At 38.2% G+C, this 19,484-nt stretch overlaps 1 protein-coding gene across 8 annotated transcripts in view; it reads right to left on the reverse strand.

Moving 5' to 3' along the window:
* The window catches only part of CSRNP3 (cysteine and serine rich nuclear protein 3), an 86,679-nt gene that overhangs the window by 35,392 nt on the left and 31,803 nt on the right, over positions 1-19,484 (reverse strand). For 3 of the 8 annotated variants that reach the window (XR_014947875.1, XM_015869178.3, XM_015869177.3), the window contains exon 1: positions 1,282-1,502. The exons of 3 other annotated variants lie outside the window; for them this stretch is intronic. Coding sequence is in view for 1 of the 5 variants with exons in the window: in XM_015869177.3 (XP_015724663.2) it covers positions 1,282-1,310 (29 nt within the window). In the remaining 4 variants the exon portion in view is untranslated. Of the gene's footprint in view, positions 1-1,281; positions 1,503-16,978; positions 17,070-19,484 lie in introns of those variants that run through there. 2 more of the 8 variants (XM_015869182.3, XM_015869180.3) reach the window with 2 other exon arrangements.

Consider the following 19,484-nt stretch of genomic DNA (forward strand, 5'->3'; position numbering starts at 1 on the left):
CTGAACCGCGAAGATTCTGTCCACAGGAAAACTGTCTTTTTGTTCCTTTGTGTATGGATGGAAAAAGAAGGCCTGTATCAGAGCAACGCTTCCTTCACAGCAGTGAGAAGGCTGCTCTGACAGCCCTACGGTTTTGATTCTGAATTAAATTGAACAGGAGAAACACAGTAACAAAATGAATGACCGGCGCACCTTCAGACACATTTTAGCAACATCTGCAAGCAGAGAACTTCGCATTTAAAAACACCGATTTTATAAAAGGAGAAACGCAGGAGCTGCACAACCCCTGCCAAGGAGTTGTGAGCAGGTAAGGCCCCACCATCACGGCCGTGCCCGCACGCTCCGCCCCGCACGGCTGGAGCCCGCCCGCCGCCGCAGTTTCCAGGGAGACCCGCACGCCCCTGACCTCCAGCCTCCGCAGCGGCCGAACGGGCCTCTCGCTTCTTCTTCTTTTCGCCTTTTTTAATTAAATAGGGCCGCGACGTCGGGAGGGGAGCGACGGCCGCAATTGCCGCACAGGCACGGGAACGCAGTGCGGCTGCGGCGGGCAAACGGCTACGGCTGGAAAGGTTGCACAGGGTTCGTGCCCGACGGAGTAGGATGCTCTGAAATCCCCACCGGATTTCCAAACATATAAAACCGATGTATGCATAGCTGAGTTACCGAGAGAGATGGACACCTGCTTGGAAACGATAAGATGTATTCTGCCTTAAACAAGAGCGGAATAAACACAGGGAGGCAACATATCATCCCTGAGCACATACAGCTGTGTTAAAAATCATACATACACCTCTTCCAAATTAATCTCAGAGAAAAATGGAAGAAAAAGCCCAAAGGAGCCTGATGTGCTCCAACATAGGGCCTCAGAGCAAACGTAAACACTACACGTTTCCTATCCAGACAGAATTAGTCTTGAAAACCTAGCAGAATAATAGGCTGTTGTTATTAAATATTTTATTATATTGGTAAATGATCCATCCAGCATAAATTTAATTTCACTTGCAACCCAGTTTTCATGCATAATTAAAGTCTGACTTGCATAGGAATAACACAACACTGGCAGGGTGCATCTGGTCACCGAGTGCACACAATGTCTTGGAATCACACCATGTGCAGCCTTCCCATCCCGCCTCACCGCATGGGAGAAATACCTGGCTAAAAACAGGGAAAGAGCAAAACCACCGCTAAGATGTTAAATACTGACTGGTGTGAATAATCCGTAAAAACAAAAAACAAACAAACAAACAAAGAAAAAAAAAACAAAAAAAAACCCAAACTGACCTGTTCAAATGGCCGCTTTTCCAATCCATGCACTGTTTTTATTAATTAGGAACCAACCCAGACCGATCGTCACTTTATAACGTCTGACATATTCCCTTTCTCTCCGGTGCAGCAGATCCTCCCGCCGTGCTGCTGGTACCATATGCTGTATTGTTCAGCGAGCAGCGCAGCGCAGCTCACAAAGCCCCATTACCTACTGCTGCCGGCGCCGCTCGCTCACTGAGGCTGCCTGTGCGATCACATGGGAGCGCTGCCGGAGGAAGCCAGGCATGCCACTCATCGCACTGACTATGGAGAGATTTTTTTCCACATCCCTGCCCCCCCCCCAATCAGCTGAGGTCTACTATGAGGAAGGAATAACAAATTCTAAAGCTTCTTTAGCTCGTGAAGGCAGCAGACGCCATGGAAACCCCCGTCAACTTTTTATTATTCTTATTATTTCTAATTGTTATTCCCTTTGTAACAGAGGCTCAAGGTAGACATTCAAAGGAGTTTTTACGTCATTTTTCCTTGTGGGCAGCAGCAAAAACCTCTCACTGTCTGCAGCACTGCACACACACTGCCATTAATATTCTAAAGAGGTAATATTTTGCCAACACGTTTAATCTGCCGCTGTTTATCCTTTATGTGGAGGATGAGTTTCTGAATGAAGAATTGTTCCTAAAAAGCAGCCCCTTGATTTCAATTTATCTCATCCAAGGGCATTATCCTGTTATCTCTGATCATGAAATTAGTTTTACCGGTTTCAGTGCGACCGTTCAGGTGAATAAGAATTGGCCATTTGAGCAAGGCTTATTCCCAGCCCCAAATGACAAATTATACAGCGCAATGAAGTCTGAGTCCTGGTAACGTGTGTGTGATGACACTCAGGTTTGGGTTGGCTGGGTTTGTCTTTTTGTTGTTTGTTATTTTACACAAATTTTAAATTGAAATGGTATTTTATATTGCCTCAAAGCTTAATATTTATCCAAGGGTTTTATACAGGACTGAGTGAGTAAATACATGCAAAATGACAGAAGCATTTATACGCACAGAAAGTAATAAAGAGTTTTTCATTGCTAACATTATCAAGGCTCCACAATCAATCATGGATTTTTTCAGGATAAACTAATTCCTACCTCAGAATTACCAGGGTATTCTAGTTTTAAATTCTAACAGAGTGCAAGGGATGACAAACCAACATCTCCATCCTGAAAGGCAGCGCGCTGAGCAAGTAATTAACCCTAATAATAACACTGCAAAGATGCAGCTCCGCTGTGAAATTGTGAATTATCTCTGGAACAATTCGTAGCATTTTCAAAACATAAGCTGGCAAAAATAAACTGTTTTCTCATTAACATTCCACAAATGGAATCCTGACTCCTTCTCTTTAAAACCTCCCTCATTAGAATAAATGACAGCTTGTTGCACTTGGTCGGCTTTATTCTGGTACTATGGAAGTTTTGCTACTGATTTGCATGGAAGAAGGAACAAGCATGACAAACAGATTCATGCACTTTTCTGTCATCATGAAAATCAGTGACAAAACTCTCAAACTCTTTTTTGTTCTCCACATTTCACTCATCACGTATTATTAAGGTTTTCTACCAGCTGATACGCAGTCTCTGTGATTGCACTGAATTATAAAAGACGAGAAGTAAAGGACACAGAACTACCTACTGTTCAACCCAGCGATGAAACCCTGCTAGAATCTCATGTTCATTTTGTTAAATAAATAAATAAATAAATAAAACTATTATCAAGAATGTACGTATTTTAAAATGCCACCGTTTTTCTCTGCCCAAAGACAACGACTGAGCAGATGGCTGGTGACTGAGAACCCTCCACATCTCTTAAGCAGGAAACACTACCACATAGACATTAATGAGAAGAAATGAAAGCAGGCTAGACGTGCTACTAACGAACAGCTGGGTTAGCTGCAGCTACGCATATTTTCTCCCCTGGCGATATCATTGATGATGTCACAAGGCTAGTGGAGAAGACATAAACAAAAGGCAGGCATTTTGCTGCAGCAGCACTGGGGGGAGGGGAAGGAGTGGGGAGGGAGCAGAGAGTGGGGGAGAAAAAGCAAATGCTTGGCAGATGGAAAGAACAAAAAGAACTGGTAAGGTAAACGGTATTATTCCACTTATTCCGCATTTCCTGGGTGTTATTATATATAGTATGGAGCACTTTTCAAATCTTGAAAGGTTAGAGGAAAGCATATTCAACAAGATAGTGTTAAACCAGTTTGCAGGAATAAGTTGTTTCTGCAGGCAGACAATAGCAGCAAGCAGTCTTCCTGCTGTATGAAAAACAGCCTCCGTTATTCAGCTGTTCAAGTTTGGGAAATAAAAAAACAACACTTAAATCCTCCACAGTGAAATTTGGAATTTCCAAATTCTAACTTGACCTTTTTTTTCGGAACCTACATATAGTCCACCCCATACCCTATTCTTACAGGTATAATAAATAGAAGCAGGTTCCTATCAGAACCATCTTCTGCAATTTCATCATACTGTTATAGAAATACCCTTAACCCCTGAGGAGTTAGAAATCACCCAAGAGTTTCAAAGCAGGAAACCCCAAACCTCCCTTGCCACTCCAAAGAAGGAAGAGCTCCAAACACTTCCTTGTATCTCTCATACAGGACTTGTTGGATTTTCCCTGTGAAGTCCTGTCCATCATAGGACTTTCTCTGGGAAAATCCAACATCAACTCTCTTTGAAGCACCAGTGGAAGTAAATGTGCAAATGCTGACCAATCTTCCCACCCAAAGCTTCCCAAGAGGGAAGCAAGGCTCCTAGTAAATCATAATAAAAACAGAACCAAGAATCTGCTGACAAATTGTAAATACAGGTAAATTGTCTGCCAGATCCCACACTGCTCTGAAGGAAGACCAGTTCAGAGGGAAATTCTTATGCTTTCCTATTCCACAGAGGCTACAGTTAAAGGCAACTGTTGAAGAAGTTTGGATGCTGAATCATCTCTACCATCATAAAGGAATATATGAGTAAAGACTGCTTTATTCTAGCCTGTATGCATTTAAACCTGAGTACTTTTACACAGATTATATGCACTGAAGGTTATGCCTTGTATTTTATCAGCACCAGTGGTTCCAAAATGCCTCACAGTTGACTTTCAGGTTTTGAAGTCAGAGATTTGTGATCATGACTTCAGTAACACCTACAGATCTTGTGAATGCAACCTCCTCTAATCTGAGCTAAGGATGAGGTATTGCTGCAAATTTCCCATGGAACAATGCCATTCCAGTAGTCCTACAGAACTACTTTTCTTGAGATAAAACAGTGAAATATTAAAGCTCTCCACTTGAAGTTACTGTCAGTACATCTGGGGTAGGATAACCTTAAATATTTATTAATCCTACACACTTCTTTCCAGACCAAATATAACTTAATCAAATACCCTTTCTCTCCCTGGACCCCATGTTTTTTTTCTGGATACATCACAGCCAAAGCTGAACTGTCTTCAAGCAGTTCCTTCTTAACCACTCAGCCCAAAATACTGAGGCTCGTAGGATTTCAGTAGCTTGTCTGAAGAACATACTTGTTCTTCATTCTTGAAGTACGTAAATATGAGAAGCTTAAATTACAGTACAACCATATTTTGAAATAGCGTCTAGAAATTTGGGAAAATTGACAAATCTAATTACCTTTCAAATTAATTTGAAAGGTAAGAAGACATTAAAAAAGATTATTACAGCTGAAGTGCAGGCATTAGAAGCTGCTCTGATTTCAGCCACCAAAAGAGTGACTCTACAGCATATCAACGCAAGACTGCCAGTGCCACCCTTCTTTCTTACGTCTGGCACATGTGTCATGTCAGTTTGAAGGGCAGCACATGCAGTTTCCTTATTTTTTGACTTCTAAAAGTTTCTCCATACCAGGAGCAACTTCCTAAATTACATAGCATAAAGCAGCCACAGAGCATCAGTGAATGCTCTTTATACATTTCATGAGGTATACAATATCCTATTTCCTACAGACTGTCTTGAAAGCAACCTCATTTTTACTGATATATTATTGCTGTATCTTACAATACCTGAATCTTTTTAAGATAAAAAAAAAAAAGGACTTAACAACCTCCGTATTCGGGTGGTTTCTCAGACACTTCCTTCCAGAAAGCAGCTGGATGGACTTGAGTGGTACTATGCCTTACAAGATCTGCTCAGTTCAAACAAAAATAACCCCTGCAGTAAATACTTGGGCTTTCTTTCTCCTTTTGCAAACTTTCTGAAAGCTGCTGGTTAACTATCAAAACATAAGAATTCATTAACCCTGTGGCAGGTGAATTGATATACTGAGGTGTACAGCAAGCAGCAAAATAATCTCTTCATTGCTGTTGCATTAGATTATGTGAATAATCAAAGCAATTAAATTAAGTGTTGCGGTAATGCTTGATACAGCCAACATTAGCCTTTTGCAAGGTCCTAAACACAAGCCGAAAGTACACTTTCTCCAAATGAAAAACAAACAAACAAAACAACAACAACAAAAACAACAACAACAAAAAACCCAGAAGGTAAGCTTTATATTGAAGAGCAAACTGCTTGTTATGTTAAAAAATAAAAATAAAAAAGTCTCAGAAAAAGCCAAATACATTAAGAACAGAGACTGCCTGTGCTGTCTTGTATGCATTTCATAAGCCAGCTTTGCTCCAGCTAGTTTCCATGACAGCTCAGACATAGCAACATGATCTGTGCCAGGGAGTAATTCAGAACTACAAGGCTATGTTCAGTGCCGTAAGATATTGCAAGACAAACGCAAGAATCAAAGGTGGTTTTTAGTTTTTAATTAACTGACATACTCTCTACTGCTTTTGCTTTTCTCCTGCTTGGTTGCTAAGCACACCTTTTCTCATAGTATCATTTTTCAGCTTACAAATTTCACTTGGCTGTTGACCAGCAGAAAGATTAAAATTAAAAATTTAAAATAAAATCTGGAAAAAAAAATAAATCTGAAGCAAGCATGGTAGCTATCATTTTCTCTTTTCCTTCAGACAGAAGGTTACTGAGACAGGGATGTTCAAAGAGAAAAAGAATCCAGTCAGGAGGAAGACCACCATCTTTCCTTACTGACTTATCATCAGCATCGCTTCCTAGAGCACTGCTGTAACCAATAACACTGCCTCATCTCTTGCTTTCACAGTTTACATAGTGGAGCAGACAAACTGTTCAGATTTTATGAACAACTCAAGATTCCTTCTTCCACTGGAAGATGAATCTTTCCTTCTAATTTCTTCCTGACTGCCATAAATAGATGAAATTCAACTTGAGCAGAGACAGTGATAAAATATAATAGATCCGAACCACAATGCAAACAATCCTTTTTGTTTTTTAACAGCTATGCAGTAACTTACAAAGCATCATTACAACTTACAACGCATTTTCACTTACAATAAAACACAAAGTGGACTTTTATACCTATAGAACAGAACATAACTACACTCTAAAGTAAGGTGTCTCCACTGAATTTCTAAATATCGGTTTAGGGTCTCATTCCAGAGGAAGTGAATTTGCTGCAAGACTGTTCCTGCCTTTGTACATCCCACGTACCACCCTACATGTCACTTACCATTTAAAATAACACTGAATTTTAAACTATATGTAAACTCTGCTGTTTCAAATAACCTTTAAAGCCTAGAAACTGATTCTCCTGTAGTAATTCTGTCCCTATTATATATATAATAATATAATCAATGCTTTGGCCAGCATTGATTTCTTTCCTTTATGTGTTTCCAGAGGAGCTTGAAAATATATGTTCTTTACCTCTTTGTTTGTGCACCAGCATCACTGATAGTATCAGCATTGCACTGGGAATTTTATCGCTCCTGTTGAGTTTTCTAAGCCAAAAAGAGCACAACATATTTTTCCCCCATAAGTTCCATGACAGCAGGCAACATGGAAAAAAACCAAGTGTATTTTGAAGGAGTATCCTTTCCTTATCCCTTGAAGATATGGTAATGCTCTGACCTTCTCCAAAATCAATGTTAAAGAAATTCAGTGAAAAATCCTATCATGTATTTAATGTCCAAAATAATTTTCATAGCGTATATATCAGATCTTAATCAAGTCAAAACCTGAACCATTGGGTTATTGCAGTAAACATTTTACTGTTTCTTCATAATATCTTGGGCATTACAGCATTTTTGTGGAACTGTTCAATGCTGAAACAGAACTTCAGAAAGTCAGTCCTTCCATTTCAGCAATAAGCTTAACAAGAAAGAATGATTTCCACTTCCAAGAACAAAAACACATTATTTGATAACAAATATATTCAGTAAACAAAGACTTCCTGCAAGGTTTATATTCAAACAGCTTGAGAACAATCTAATGAATTTATGACACAGATAAAACTTGGGCTGTGGGGACCACTGAAATTACCTGACAGGAAATTGCATCATTTAGCAGCTTCCAGTGTTGCAGAGTACTGATTACTGCTTCAGTTTATTTTTGGCATCTCTGCAATGACCACAGTTTCTCCATCAATTTATCCCTTTGGCCAAGCGTTTTTAAGCATTAAGGATATTATCTCTGTCACAATATTTTCCTTTCTAGAAGCATATGGACACTGTTTGTTCCTGCTATAATAGATGGAAATAAAACTCGTGTTATCAAATATTTAGAAAGAGTCCAGTCAACTTGTCTGTTTTGACCTAGGTTACAGCAAAGGTGCAAGCTGACAGCACCAGCTGCCATTTGCTGTTAATAGACTTTTACCAGATCAACAGCTCCGAGCCTGTTGAGGAACTCACTGGTTTTGTGACTGGAAATTATGAAGTTGAGGTCCTTGGCTGTCTCGTTCTGTATCTTCAGGTAGGCAAACTTCACTGACTCTACTACAGTTCTGGCAGAGTCCAAGAAACCATTTTCATTCTGCTCTAAGTCTGCTGTTGCTAATGGTTACATATGTCACCAGGATACAGGATTCTTAACACAGACTTTCACCATTTCAGATTTCAAGAAGTATGAGTATTTGCTGGGGCCACTTCTCTATTCTTCCACAGCAAAAGACAACTTCACTGCCCTAGATGTCTTGGAATGAGATATAGCAGCGGCACCGTTTACATGCAGGAAACTTATTTCATATAATTTACAGTGGCATTGAGTAACAACTGTGTATCCTGCAGTTTTCTTACTATCTCCAGTGCCTAGACAATTCCTGAGCAGTCATATTTAACTTGTAGGAGACTTAAAATGGCAGGCGGTACTTACTCTTTGCTGATCCTACTATTCTTTCGCTGCACATGCAGACAACCTCAAAATCTACATTCATACTGGATCAGACCCAGATCAATAATTACTAGCCTTTTGATGACAGCCAGTCTGACAAGCCATGAAATAGGCAGAGTTTGAAGAGTAAAGCAGTATCTCCAAGTAGACAACTGAGATGACTAAGAGAACACAAGGAAGAGATCACAAACACAAAAGCCTGTCTTTTTTTCTAACTGTACAAGTTCATTTCACTGAATTGGTATTACTTTCTCCACAAACCTTACCCTGATAGCTATCTTTAGATTTCATTCTGCAATAACAATAGCATTAACAGATTCCAAAGAGATCTCTGCCTTAAAAGCTATATATTTTAAATGTCAAACAAGAGACAAAGGTATATTCAGAGAGCTGGGAGTGCACAGAAAACAGAGTTGTCACTTGTCATCTCATAAAAGTCATCATCATGTAACAGACTAAGAAGAACTTGCTTCTGTATCTAGAAATAAGCAAATGGTATATACATTTAGGACAGTAAAAAAAAACACCAAACAACATGCTGCTAAAGGGGATACAAAGAAATGCATCAAACAGGTTAGGGAGGCATTACCTTTGAAGCAGCACTGATATACACAATAACACATTAGGAATACACTAGTTAAGGCTAGGATTTTGTGATATTTGAGACTGGAAATACTAAAAAGTTTGTTTCACAGTTCAGTTGTTTATCCTAGAGGATATGAGACAAACTGCTCAATGGAAAAATGATACTACAATAAAAAGCTGAGAACACCTATACGTTCACCGCAAACATTTATGGGATTAAGAAGAAAAAAGTACATACGGAAAGGAAAAAGGTTGCTAAAGACATAAATGTACAGAAAGGTGTAAGGTGAGGAAAGAAAAAAAGAAGTACCTTTTGAAAATAAATTCAATAGCAAGTAGGAGAACCACGTCTGGGAAACTACACAGACAAAGCAGTGTTTCAGAAGATTAAATATGGTAAACTCCTGAAGGTGGATTGTGAAAGATGAGGCCACAATGTTTATTCTGATACGTAGCAAATGCATTTATAACTAGAATACTGGTAAAAAAGACGCATAGGTTCTAAAGTAATTGAATGACAAAGTAAATGATTGAACACCAAAAACACCATGTTGTGACAATGACAGTCAAAATTTGCTAGGAATATATTTCTAACCTTTATAAAAATATTAACAATAAGAAAACAATTCATTTGTATCCCAAATCTTCAGCAAATAGAGACAAAATTCACTAAGTGAAATGTACATTGAGCAAGAACTGTAAGTTAGGAAAGGTAGCTACATAAAATCAGAAAATTTGTGGAAAAAGGACCGATGACCCCAGACTATAGTGAAGGGTGAAGTGGGGGAAGAAGAGGCAACTTAAAAAACAAGCAACAAGATCCTATTCTACAGATACAGGTTGACAGCTGAGTCAAATCTAGCCTGAACAAGGACTGGAGTGAAAATTCCTACCTCTCCACACATCTGGTGTTTTGTTCAATTTCAGCATACAAACAAGGTACCCAGGTGGTTCCACCAGTGGTAGCACTAGAACACTCTATCCACCACCCAAACAAACAAGTCAAAGCCAAATCTTCAGACAGCAAATAGACATTCACAGGCTCAAATATACTTTATATGTCAAATATGGTAATTTTTACTAAGCAGTGAGTAACCAATGAAAACTCTGAAGCCAAAGCCTGATAGCACATATAAAAAAAAATGCAACAAATAGCACGCATTCTTAAAAAAGAGCAATTGCAAAGAAATGACCAAGCACTTAGGAATCATTAGGAAACTGTTTTTTTCCTTATAAAGGTGTTACTAATAATTTAACTAATGCTGAATTCGAAGCTTTCTTTGGATTGCAAGAAGAATTGCCAGCATGGGACTTGCAGCAAACACTTGAGATTAGTTTCCAAAACCAGTTCAAACTCCAAAAGCTTTTTCTGGTAATTAACTTTATGAGACCTTCAGCAATTTAATTATCCCATGCCTTGCTTCTTCATTAGAGAAAAAAAGAAATCAAATACCTTACTGTTACTTATCCCGCAGTTGTGCTCTTAGTGTTAAAAAGAACAAAGTAGGCTGTGACATCGTCAGCTGGAGAGGATCTGCCTAATCATTTGGAAAATTATTTTCCAAAACTGTTACACAAGAAAACAACAACAAAAACAGTTATAATGGCAAGCAGAAATTAAGAAAATTTAAGTCTCATATGAACTTCACATTTCTATTTACGTCTATGTAACAGCAGTAGGTGGATGGGAAAGTACTGTTTCTTCTGGTATCCTATCACTTGAACTTATAAAGAAAAAACCCTTCAGATAGGAAAAGTTTAAACAAGCTAGCATTATTTTTGTATATACAAAGCAGTTAAAAGCCATTTATTCCTCTTCCTAGAGATAATCCCTGCTAATTGCTCTAGTCATGGAAATGCATTCTGTGGGAAAGGATAATGAAGAATACTTGTCAAATTGGTAATGTCATTATTTCATGCACAATCCAAACAGTATAATCTGACCCATTCCCAGCATGCTGAGTATCAGCCCACAGAAAAGGACCCATGCATAAGCCATTCTGACCTTTCCTGCTAGTTTCTTCTGACCTTTCTGACCTCATTAGACTGCTGTGTAGGAGAGCCTAAATAAAGAAATAAAGGAGCTGTTGGATACTCTTGATGGATTAGAAATAACAAGAATGTGTCTAGGACTTAAGTATAAACCAGACCACTGAATTTCAATGTTTTTCCAAGGAAATCAAAATGACAATACGGATGACGATGAAGAAATAGAGAGAAAAAGTGTTAAAATATTTAAGAATGAATAATGATTTTTAAATCATTGATTTAAATTTAATTGCTGATGCAATTTTAGGTGGTTGGGTTTATGGTTCTGACTCAGTGAGAACAGATATCAACAAACAATGGTCCCAGCACAGTTATTCTCATTAAGTAAGAATGTAACTTCAGCAACATGCTGAAAGAAGGCCTTAGTCTCTTCTGGACACATCTATTTAATGAATCTCTCAAATTCCCTAAGCAGGGAAACTCTAGAGCCTAGGATACAAGTCTCTGAAATCCCTGCATCACATTTCAGCCACTACATCACATAACCAGCACTATGTGTATCTTAACAGACAGAAGGACACAGATGCTATGAACACAGATGCTTACTAAACATGGAGTTTTGCCTTTATTTATTTTTTGCTAGTGTTAATGTATACGCAAAAGTCTTAGAAAAGAAACCACAGCTCCACAGAAGAAAACGCTCATACTATGAGAGAAACCCTGCAGTAGTTCTTTACATTGGAACGTGAGGCACATGTCTTTTTATCTCTAATTTCTAACTTCTAGGAAGAAAAGTAATACAAGGGAATTTACAGTCATGTACACATTTCAATTTCCCTTTTAATGTAATTGCTGATTAAAACCTATTCTGTACTGAACCACTAGAGATTTTTAGTATAAGAGAAGATTTTTTTTTTCTTTATATGCTTAGCTACTCCTAAAAACAAGACACTAGCAGATAGGCTGACCTCAGTCAAGAGTTCAGGCTTTATCATGCTATCCATTAAAACGCAGCCAATGTCATATAAAATTAAATTATGCCCATTTTAAAGAAAAAAAATAGCTCATTAGTTTCTGAAGTATCAGCTATGAGACATCTGCTCAGCTGTCCCGAAGTTTTATAGATCCTGGCAGGGGAAAACTGTTACATTTGTGATAGCAGAGATCATCTCCTTCAGCAGTTTACAGCATTTGGTTAAGCTGTGTGTGTGATACATTTCTCTTGGGCTAATCAAGCACAACTGCTAGTGCCAAGCCAGCACTATCAGAAGAGAACACTGGCAGCAACTCTCATGAGCATTTTCAAGTGCAGAAAACAGCCACTGGCTGTAGATACTATAATACAGCACAAGTTGTTAGAGGACACAGCCATTAAAAACAACGGAATCAGGTTTCTTCTACACATTGTATGGTTGCTCCATCCCAGCAGCTGTTCCAGTACAACTCAATCAGTCTTCCTGAACTCTGCAACCCCTATTTAAGACAGTGCACATATGTACACCTTTCATCTTTATCAGTACTCAGCCCTCACTAAATTATTTCAGAAGTCAAATGTGGGCTGGGGTCTTTTTACTCCTCTGTTGCTAGGCAGGGACTGTCATGCAGAAAGAGGGGCTAGGAACCTACTATTTGGACATGAAAAAGTCAAAAGCAGAACTATGAAGCCTCATTAAAAACAAAAACAACCAAAAAAACCTGTCATTTTATAAGTATGTAGAAATTTCTATTAATATTCTGTATGTAACTAAAAGAAATTCAACCCCGGTAACACACAGTAAAGAAACCACTCCAGAAAGGGGTAAAGGGCTCCACTTAATGCATCAGGTTGTATACTTTTAGTTTACTTGTGCTTTTCAGGATGTGATGACCAACTGACCTTTCTGAGTGGTGTTTCTAAGGGATTAGTGTTGGAACTGGCGTTAACATCTTTGTAGGTGACATGGACAGTGGGATCAAACATACTCTCAGCAAATTTGCAGACAACACCAAGCAGAGTGGTGCAATTGACACACAAGAGGGAAAGGATGCTATCCAGAGAGAACTGGACAGGTTTCAGAGGTGGGCCGATGCCAAACTCCTGAAATTCAACAAGTCCAGATGCAAGGTTCTGCACCATGCCAATCCCTAGCACAGATACAGGTTGGTTGGAGAATGGCTTGAGAGCATCCCTGAGGAGAAGTATTTGGGAGTGTCAGTTGATGAAAGATTTAACATGAACTAGCAATGTCCTCCTACATCACAGAAGGCCAACAGCATCCCAGGTTGCATCAAGAGAAGTGTGACTGGCAAGTCAAGGGAGGTGATTCTGCCCCTTTACTCTGCTCTCACCAGATGCCACCTGGAGTACTGCATCCAGTTCTGGAGCCCCAAAAACAAATAGGACACAGAGTTGTTCAAGCAGATCCAGAGGAGGACCACAAAGATGATCTGAAGGCTGGAGCACCTCCCCTATAAAAACAAGTTGAGAGAGCTGGGGCCCTTCAGCCTGGACAAGGGAAGGCTCCATGGGGACCTTATAGTGACCTTCCAGAATCTGAAGGGGGCCTACAGGAAAGCTGGGAAGGAAACTTCTTATAAGGGCACGTAGTGACAGCACGAGTAGAAATAGCTTTAAATTAGAAGAGAGAAGATTTAAACTAGATATCAGGGAGAAATTCTTTACTGTGAGGGTGGTGAGACACTGGAACAGGCTGCCCAGTGCGGTTATAAATGACCCCTCCCTGGAAGCATTCAAAGCCACGCTGGATGGGACCTTAAGCAGACTGGTCTAGAAGGAGGTGTATCTGCAGGGGGTTGAAACTAGGTGATCTTAAAAGTCCCTTCCAAACCAGACCATTCTATAGTTCTAAAAGGAACCACCCCCCCCCCCCCCCCCCCCCTCTCAGGGGCTTAGAGATAACCGCAAACAATCCAATCAAAATGAAGACTTTCAGTAGTCCCTTTTGTTTAAATACATTATTTGGTCTGCAAATTATTTACTATGGAAATAAGTACACTAACAAACTGCTAAGGTATATTATCCCCAAAGAAACACAAGATAGAAGAATGTATGTATTTGCCTAAGAGAAAATCCCTTCCTGCAAGGAAGAGCAGATAAAGCTGTTAGTTCTGAGAAAGCAACAGAGGGAAGGAATGCCCCTAGCAGAGGCATAGATCTGCTCCACCTGAGAAACAGGGAGCCTAACAGCTCTTGGTACCCAGGTGAATGCGCTCTGAGGAGGTTTAACAGAAAAACAAGTGGGGGAAAGCTGTGTGTTTAGCTGAATGTCTTTTCATAACAGTGAATAATACCAACTTCTATATAACACACAGCTACTGAGAGTCAGGCACGAGGCTGCAGTCAGCTGCAAGAATTGGGTGCTTCTCTGTGGGGGCAGCTTAAAGTCATTTTCTTTATCTACAGATTTGATAGTGAGTGAAAGACTGTACGACAGCAGACGAAAGTCCTTCTCTGTAAATGTTTAGCAGGTGACACCTTAAGTTTAACTGCAGGACATTGTTTTCTATGTAAAATGCTAGCATTGGGCCTACCTATCATTTGCAACTGCATTTCATCAACTGTCTGTGTTTGGTCTAGATTGCTTTTCATTTTCAACAAAAACTAAAATTAAAATAAGCAAGTTTAGGTCAGAAACTGAAACTACCCACAGTTTAGGGCAATTGCTTCAAGTAAACTGACGTAAGACTGGTTCCTTAACAATAACTTTAAAATGTCTTTGAGCTCTAAAATGCTACTCTTACTAAGAGGATACTGAACAATAAAATAATGTAATTTTACAGAAATACTGAACAGAAAGCCTTCATTCTATTAAAAAGCATCTAGGCTAAGATTTCTATATTATGTACTTTTAAGAAAAACTATTTTTTTGCCCCTTTGAAATCAATATGAATATAAATTGTATTCATATAACATAGAATTATGTTGTAATTCTTGATAGAAGGTCAGTTTATCTATTACAAATATGGAAAAGTCTCTACAGAAGAAGGCCCTTCTTTTCACTGAAATTCCATTAGGCTACCAATATTCAAATATCCAACATAGTTACCTAAAGTATTTTAATACAGCACAAGAGATAGAAAAAAAGAATGAACATCATAGCAATCAGAGCATTGGGTTTGGTGACCTCTGATGTTACACTCAATGAATTCAGAGGATTCTATGTGTTTGCACACCTATTAATTGTACAGGTTCCTTACAGATGTTGTTTCTTGCTGATAAGTCCTAGCTAAGCCTTCTCTGATCACTAAAACCCATTAAGAGTTAATGAAGTCATGAAAGAATTCACCAGAATCCTGAGAAGAAAGTTACAGATGGCATATTACAATGTAAGCCTCAAAAGTTTTTCTTCGAAAACAATTGTGCTATTAAGGCTTACATTGTGAGGTTTACTTACACACTCTAATTCAAATAAAGCTGAAGTTTTTCTTATCCTGCAGCGCAAACATACCACTCTTTTGAAGATTTTCCCAGTTTTTTTGTATATATCCCATCTGTCTACAGAAAGGCACATATTAACTTGAAAACTACTTGCAAACACCCTCTCTGATGCAGCAAAAGAAATATTGGTCAATTCCTTTCCAAATCCCATTTTTATTTGCACCCATCAGTGGAACAACGGTAACAGTAAGGCTCATTTGGAAAGTTTTCCCCACAGTGTTTACCAGCTTACTGACTTAATGGAGCACTCCTAAAGTCAACAGGACTGTTTTCAGTTATGTTTGTTTAGTCTTTTAATTATAATTCCACCTTCTAGCACACTAAGCACACAAACCAGAGGAGCATCATTCTTTACCCAATATCTCTAGAGCAAAAGAAAAACAACAGATAATCAAAAGTAGACTACATAATTTAAGGCTCCAACTATTGAAAGAAAGTTAAGTCTCAGCTGCCTTTGGTAGTGTGTGATCAGGATAATGTAGGAAAGGTAAAAAGAAATGATATAAATTTGTTTGACTCTGACCATGAAAACAACCAATGAGAAAAAGAAATAACTACGTTCATGGAACATTGCCCATGTGTGCATCTCCACATGATACAGTGCTGTACATAAGCAGAATACTGCTACATTTAGATCCATGCAGTTTTAGCGTCTGCATTCATGTCCTTGTTTCAGACCTTTCAGGATAAGGGTTAACTACACCCTTGCTTTCCCAGTTTTTCCTTCATTAATATGTGTAGCATTTAAAAATAACATTCTAACAACAAACACCTGAAAGATAAAGACTGTACATGTTTTCTAGGATCTGACCAAAACTTACAGCAAAGTATGAACATGTTATCTAAGAGATAGCTTTTGTTTTCCTTTATTTATCAAGTATTTTAATTACTTTCTGGTGAAGTTCTTATTATACCACACTGATTACACACAAGTTCTTTGAACACATTTAGTACTTCAGCTGGATATCTCTTTGAGTTTGAATAAATCATATCCATTACTTCCAGAAAAAAAATAATTGAATTGTGTTGTTATTAATTAAAATACAAGCTTTGAAAGTACCTCTTCAGACAACATAGTGTTTTCCAGAATATTAAGCAGCTTATACTTTTGCAAGCAAATAACAAAAGATGCAAATATTCAATAGTTAATTCACTTACAAACACAGGCAAGAAGTTATGAACATTTCTCCTGTAAAAACCAATTACATTGGAAGCTGTTGATGTATAATAGTCCAAAAGCTTTTAGTGTGAATTTTAAGCAATTTTAAACAAAGTTGCAGCTGGAAATTAGAATATTTTCCCTGATGCTCTTCTAAAATTGCTGATAAAAATCTCTGCAGAGATGTAAAATATAATACCATGTTCTGTACCACCAAACAGTACCAAACTGAAATTGGGTCTGCATAACTTGTTATAGACAGATGCATGAGAATAACTGCTACCATACTACTGACCTTGTGATCTCAAAGAAGGGCAGATTCTCTCAGGAGATTTTTAGACCTCTGAAATCATGTTTTCAGTCTGTAGATATTTCCTTAATCTGTCCTTAAAAAAATGAAATTTGTGTCTTATTACTGTTAAAATGATATCAACAAACATAAAAATTTCTATCAAATTATTAGTGATGCCTTAGACAACAGAATAAACAGCAAATTCAGTTTGTAACAAAAAGCAATAAACATGAGGAAACAGATCTCAGAAGAGCACGTGATCTGTGTGTAGAAACCATATAAGTTACTTTACAAAAATATTTAAGACTGATCTAAATTACTGACTGCTGTCTATGCTGTATTTCAGAAGAAGGGGATCTGACTTGTTAATTTAAATGAACGTGCAACCTTTGAGTACACAGCCAGAATATGCACACTGTGGTTCTGGAACACACTAGCCACTTCTGCTCCGACACAACAGGGAGCCTGAACACTGAGGAGCCTGTCAGCAACCAGAACAAAATTCACAAACAGCAAGGACAATTAAACATTAGTGTTGCTTACCAAAACAGGTGACAGACTTGCCATCTGTTGAAGCACTTAAAGCGAGGTTTCATATATTTCTAAAATACATTTTTTTATGTAAGTTTTGGAAAAAAATTCTACCTGATCTATATTGATGTGGCTTCGATAAAAAGAGAAGGAGGAAACAGGCACAAGCTGGTGACAATTCTGACCCTGCAATTACAGGTACTAATTTGCATCACTTTCTATTTTGTCCCATAACACTTATGATTCTGCTTGGGAAAAAAACTTCATAATCATATCTTGGTTCATTTTAACTTGTAAAATATCAGACTGCAATATTCACTTAAACATTTCCAAAAGCAGAACCTGCTTACTGTGGCTTGACTGATCATTTCTTTTGTGGCACTGGAAGATGAGCACAGTAGAGACAGGCTCATGGTCAAAAGTAGCACAGAGACCCTTCAAATGTGCCTGGAAGGTATTTTGTGTTCACAGATGGTTCATAGCAGTGGTGATCATAAAAAGATATGCACAGATTCTAGACAAACCTCCGGCAATTTCCATCTCCTTCTACAGCACCAGACATGTTCTGCTAGTGGTGACTCACTGAGCATTCAATTCCTACATGTTTTATTTACTATGACCTCAAGCTTTAGTAGTGTAACAACTAATACTTCTCTATTTATGGCATGCTTAAGATTTTTTTATTTTTATATTTTTTAGGATCAAACTAATTTGGAAAATAAGTTTTTGAATCATGATAGAAGAATTTCAGGTCGTAATTTAAGTCTGCATCATTCAGACAAACTAAATCAACTATCAAAAGCACAAAGCAGTGCTTTACACTTTTTAGCGCCTTACAAAGTTTTACACAAAATAATTGATATTTACTGCCAATACTGCTACTATTTTTGATTATCACAATGTTAGGAAATGGATACAATGCACGCAATTCAAGCTTTTTTAGAGCAATGAAAAGGTTAACAAACAAAAACTGGTTTGTTTTTTAAGGTACACAATCAAACGAGCAAGTAGCTAATCCAATAGCACGTGACTGAAATGATGGAGATCAGCAAACTACGCAGAACAGATCACACTGAACAGACTATGAACTTCAGAACAATAAAGAGGGTAATCAAAGATGCTCAGGCAGGGAGGGAAAGGGATAAGTAGGGAAGAAACCAGTAGGCAATTCCAGTATCACCTGCCAGATGCATATGACAACGTGCACGTGAACAGCCCAACATTGTGCGTTTCCAGTGGGATAGCAGAGACTGCAAATACAGGTAGTTAGAGATCTTTGTAGTCCCTCCTCACCCTGCGCTATGTCCATGTTTTAGCTTTTCCATCCTTAATTTCTACAAAATTTAAGAGTCCTTCATACTACAGAGAAAGCAAATTAAATACTTCAAAGTAGAACATGGGTTTTATTCAAATACCAGCAAACACAGCCAAATAACATCAAATGAATGCAAATCCTTTCTCTGTTAATCTATTTTGATATTTTTTCTCTGCAAATTCATGCTTAGTGTACCTTTAAGCTATAGTTCTATTCCAATCACAACAGTTACTGCTCTACACTTAGCCTTCTATGTTAATCTCACTGAGCAAAACACGTTTAACGATGCTACCTCATCACGTACTGTCCTCTCTTCTGATGGCTCTTTACCTCCAAACACCTTCAGTACTATATTCTCTTTTATTTTGAGAAAACTCTCAGTTCCTTAAAGGCATTGACAGACTGAATTGACTGAAGCCAGAAGCATCACTGATACTCAACTTCCTTCATACAATTATGCTTAGTGACTTGTAACATTAGTCACATAGATAAATTCACAAGAATGAGCCTTTTCATTGCAAGCTATTATGGAACACAGACTAGTAGCTACATAAATACATTATTATAAAGCACTCTATAATTAATGAAAATGTTTTACAGCTTTCATAAGAATGTGTCATTAGACAAGACAAAGGTGACAATTTCTACGCATTTTAAATAGTG

This window comes from Coturnix japonica, chromosome 7 (genome assembly GCF_054131305.1).
Source record: "Coturnix japonica strain WE chromosome 7, WE-NBRP24, whole genome shotgun sequence".
Classification (NCBI taxonomy): domain Eukaryota; kingdom Metazoa; phylum Chordata; class Aves; order Galliformes; family Phasianidae; genus Coturnix; species Coturnix japonica.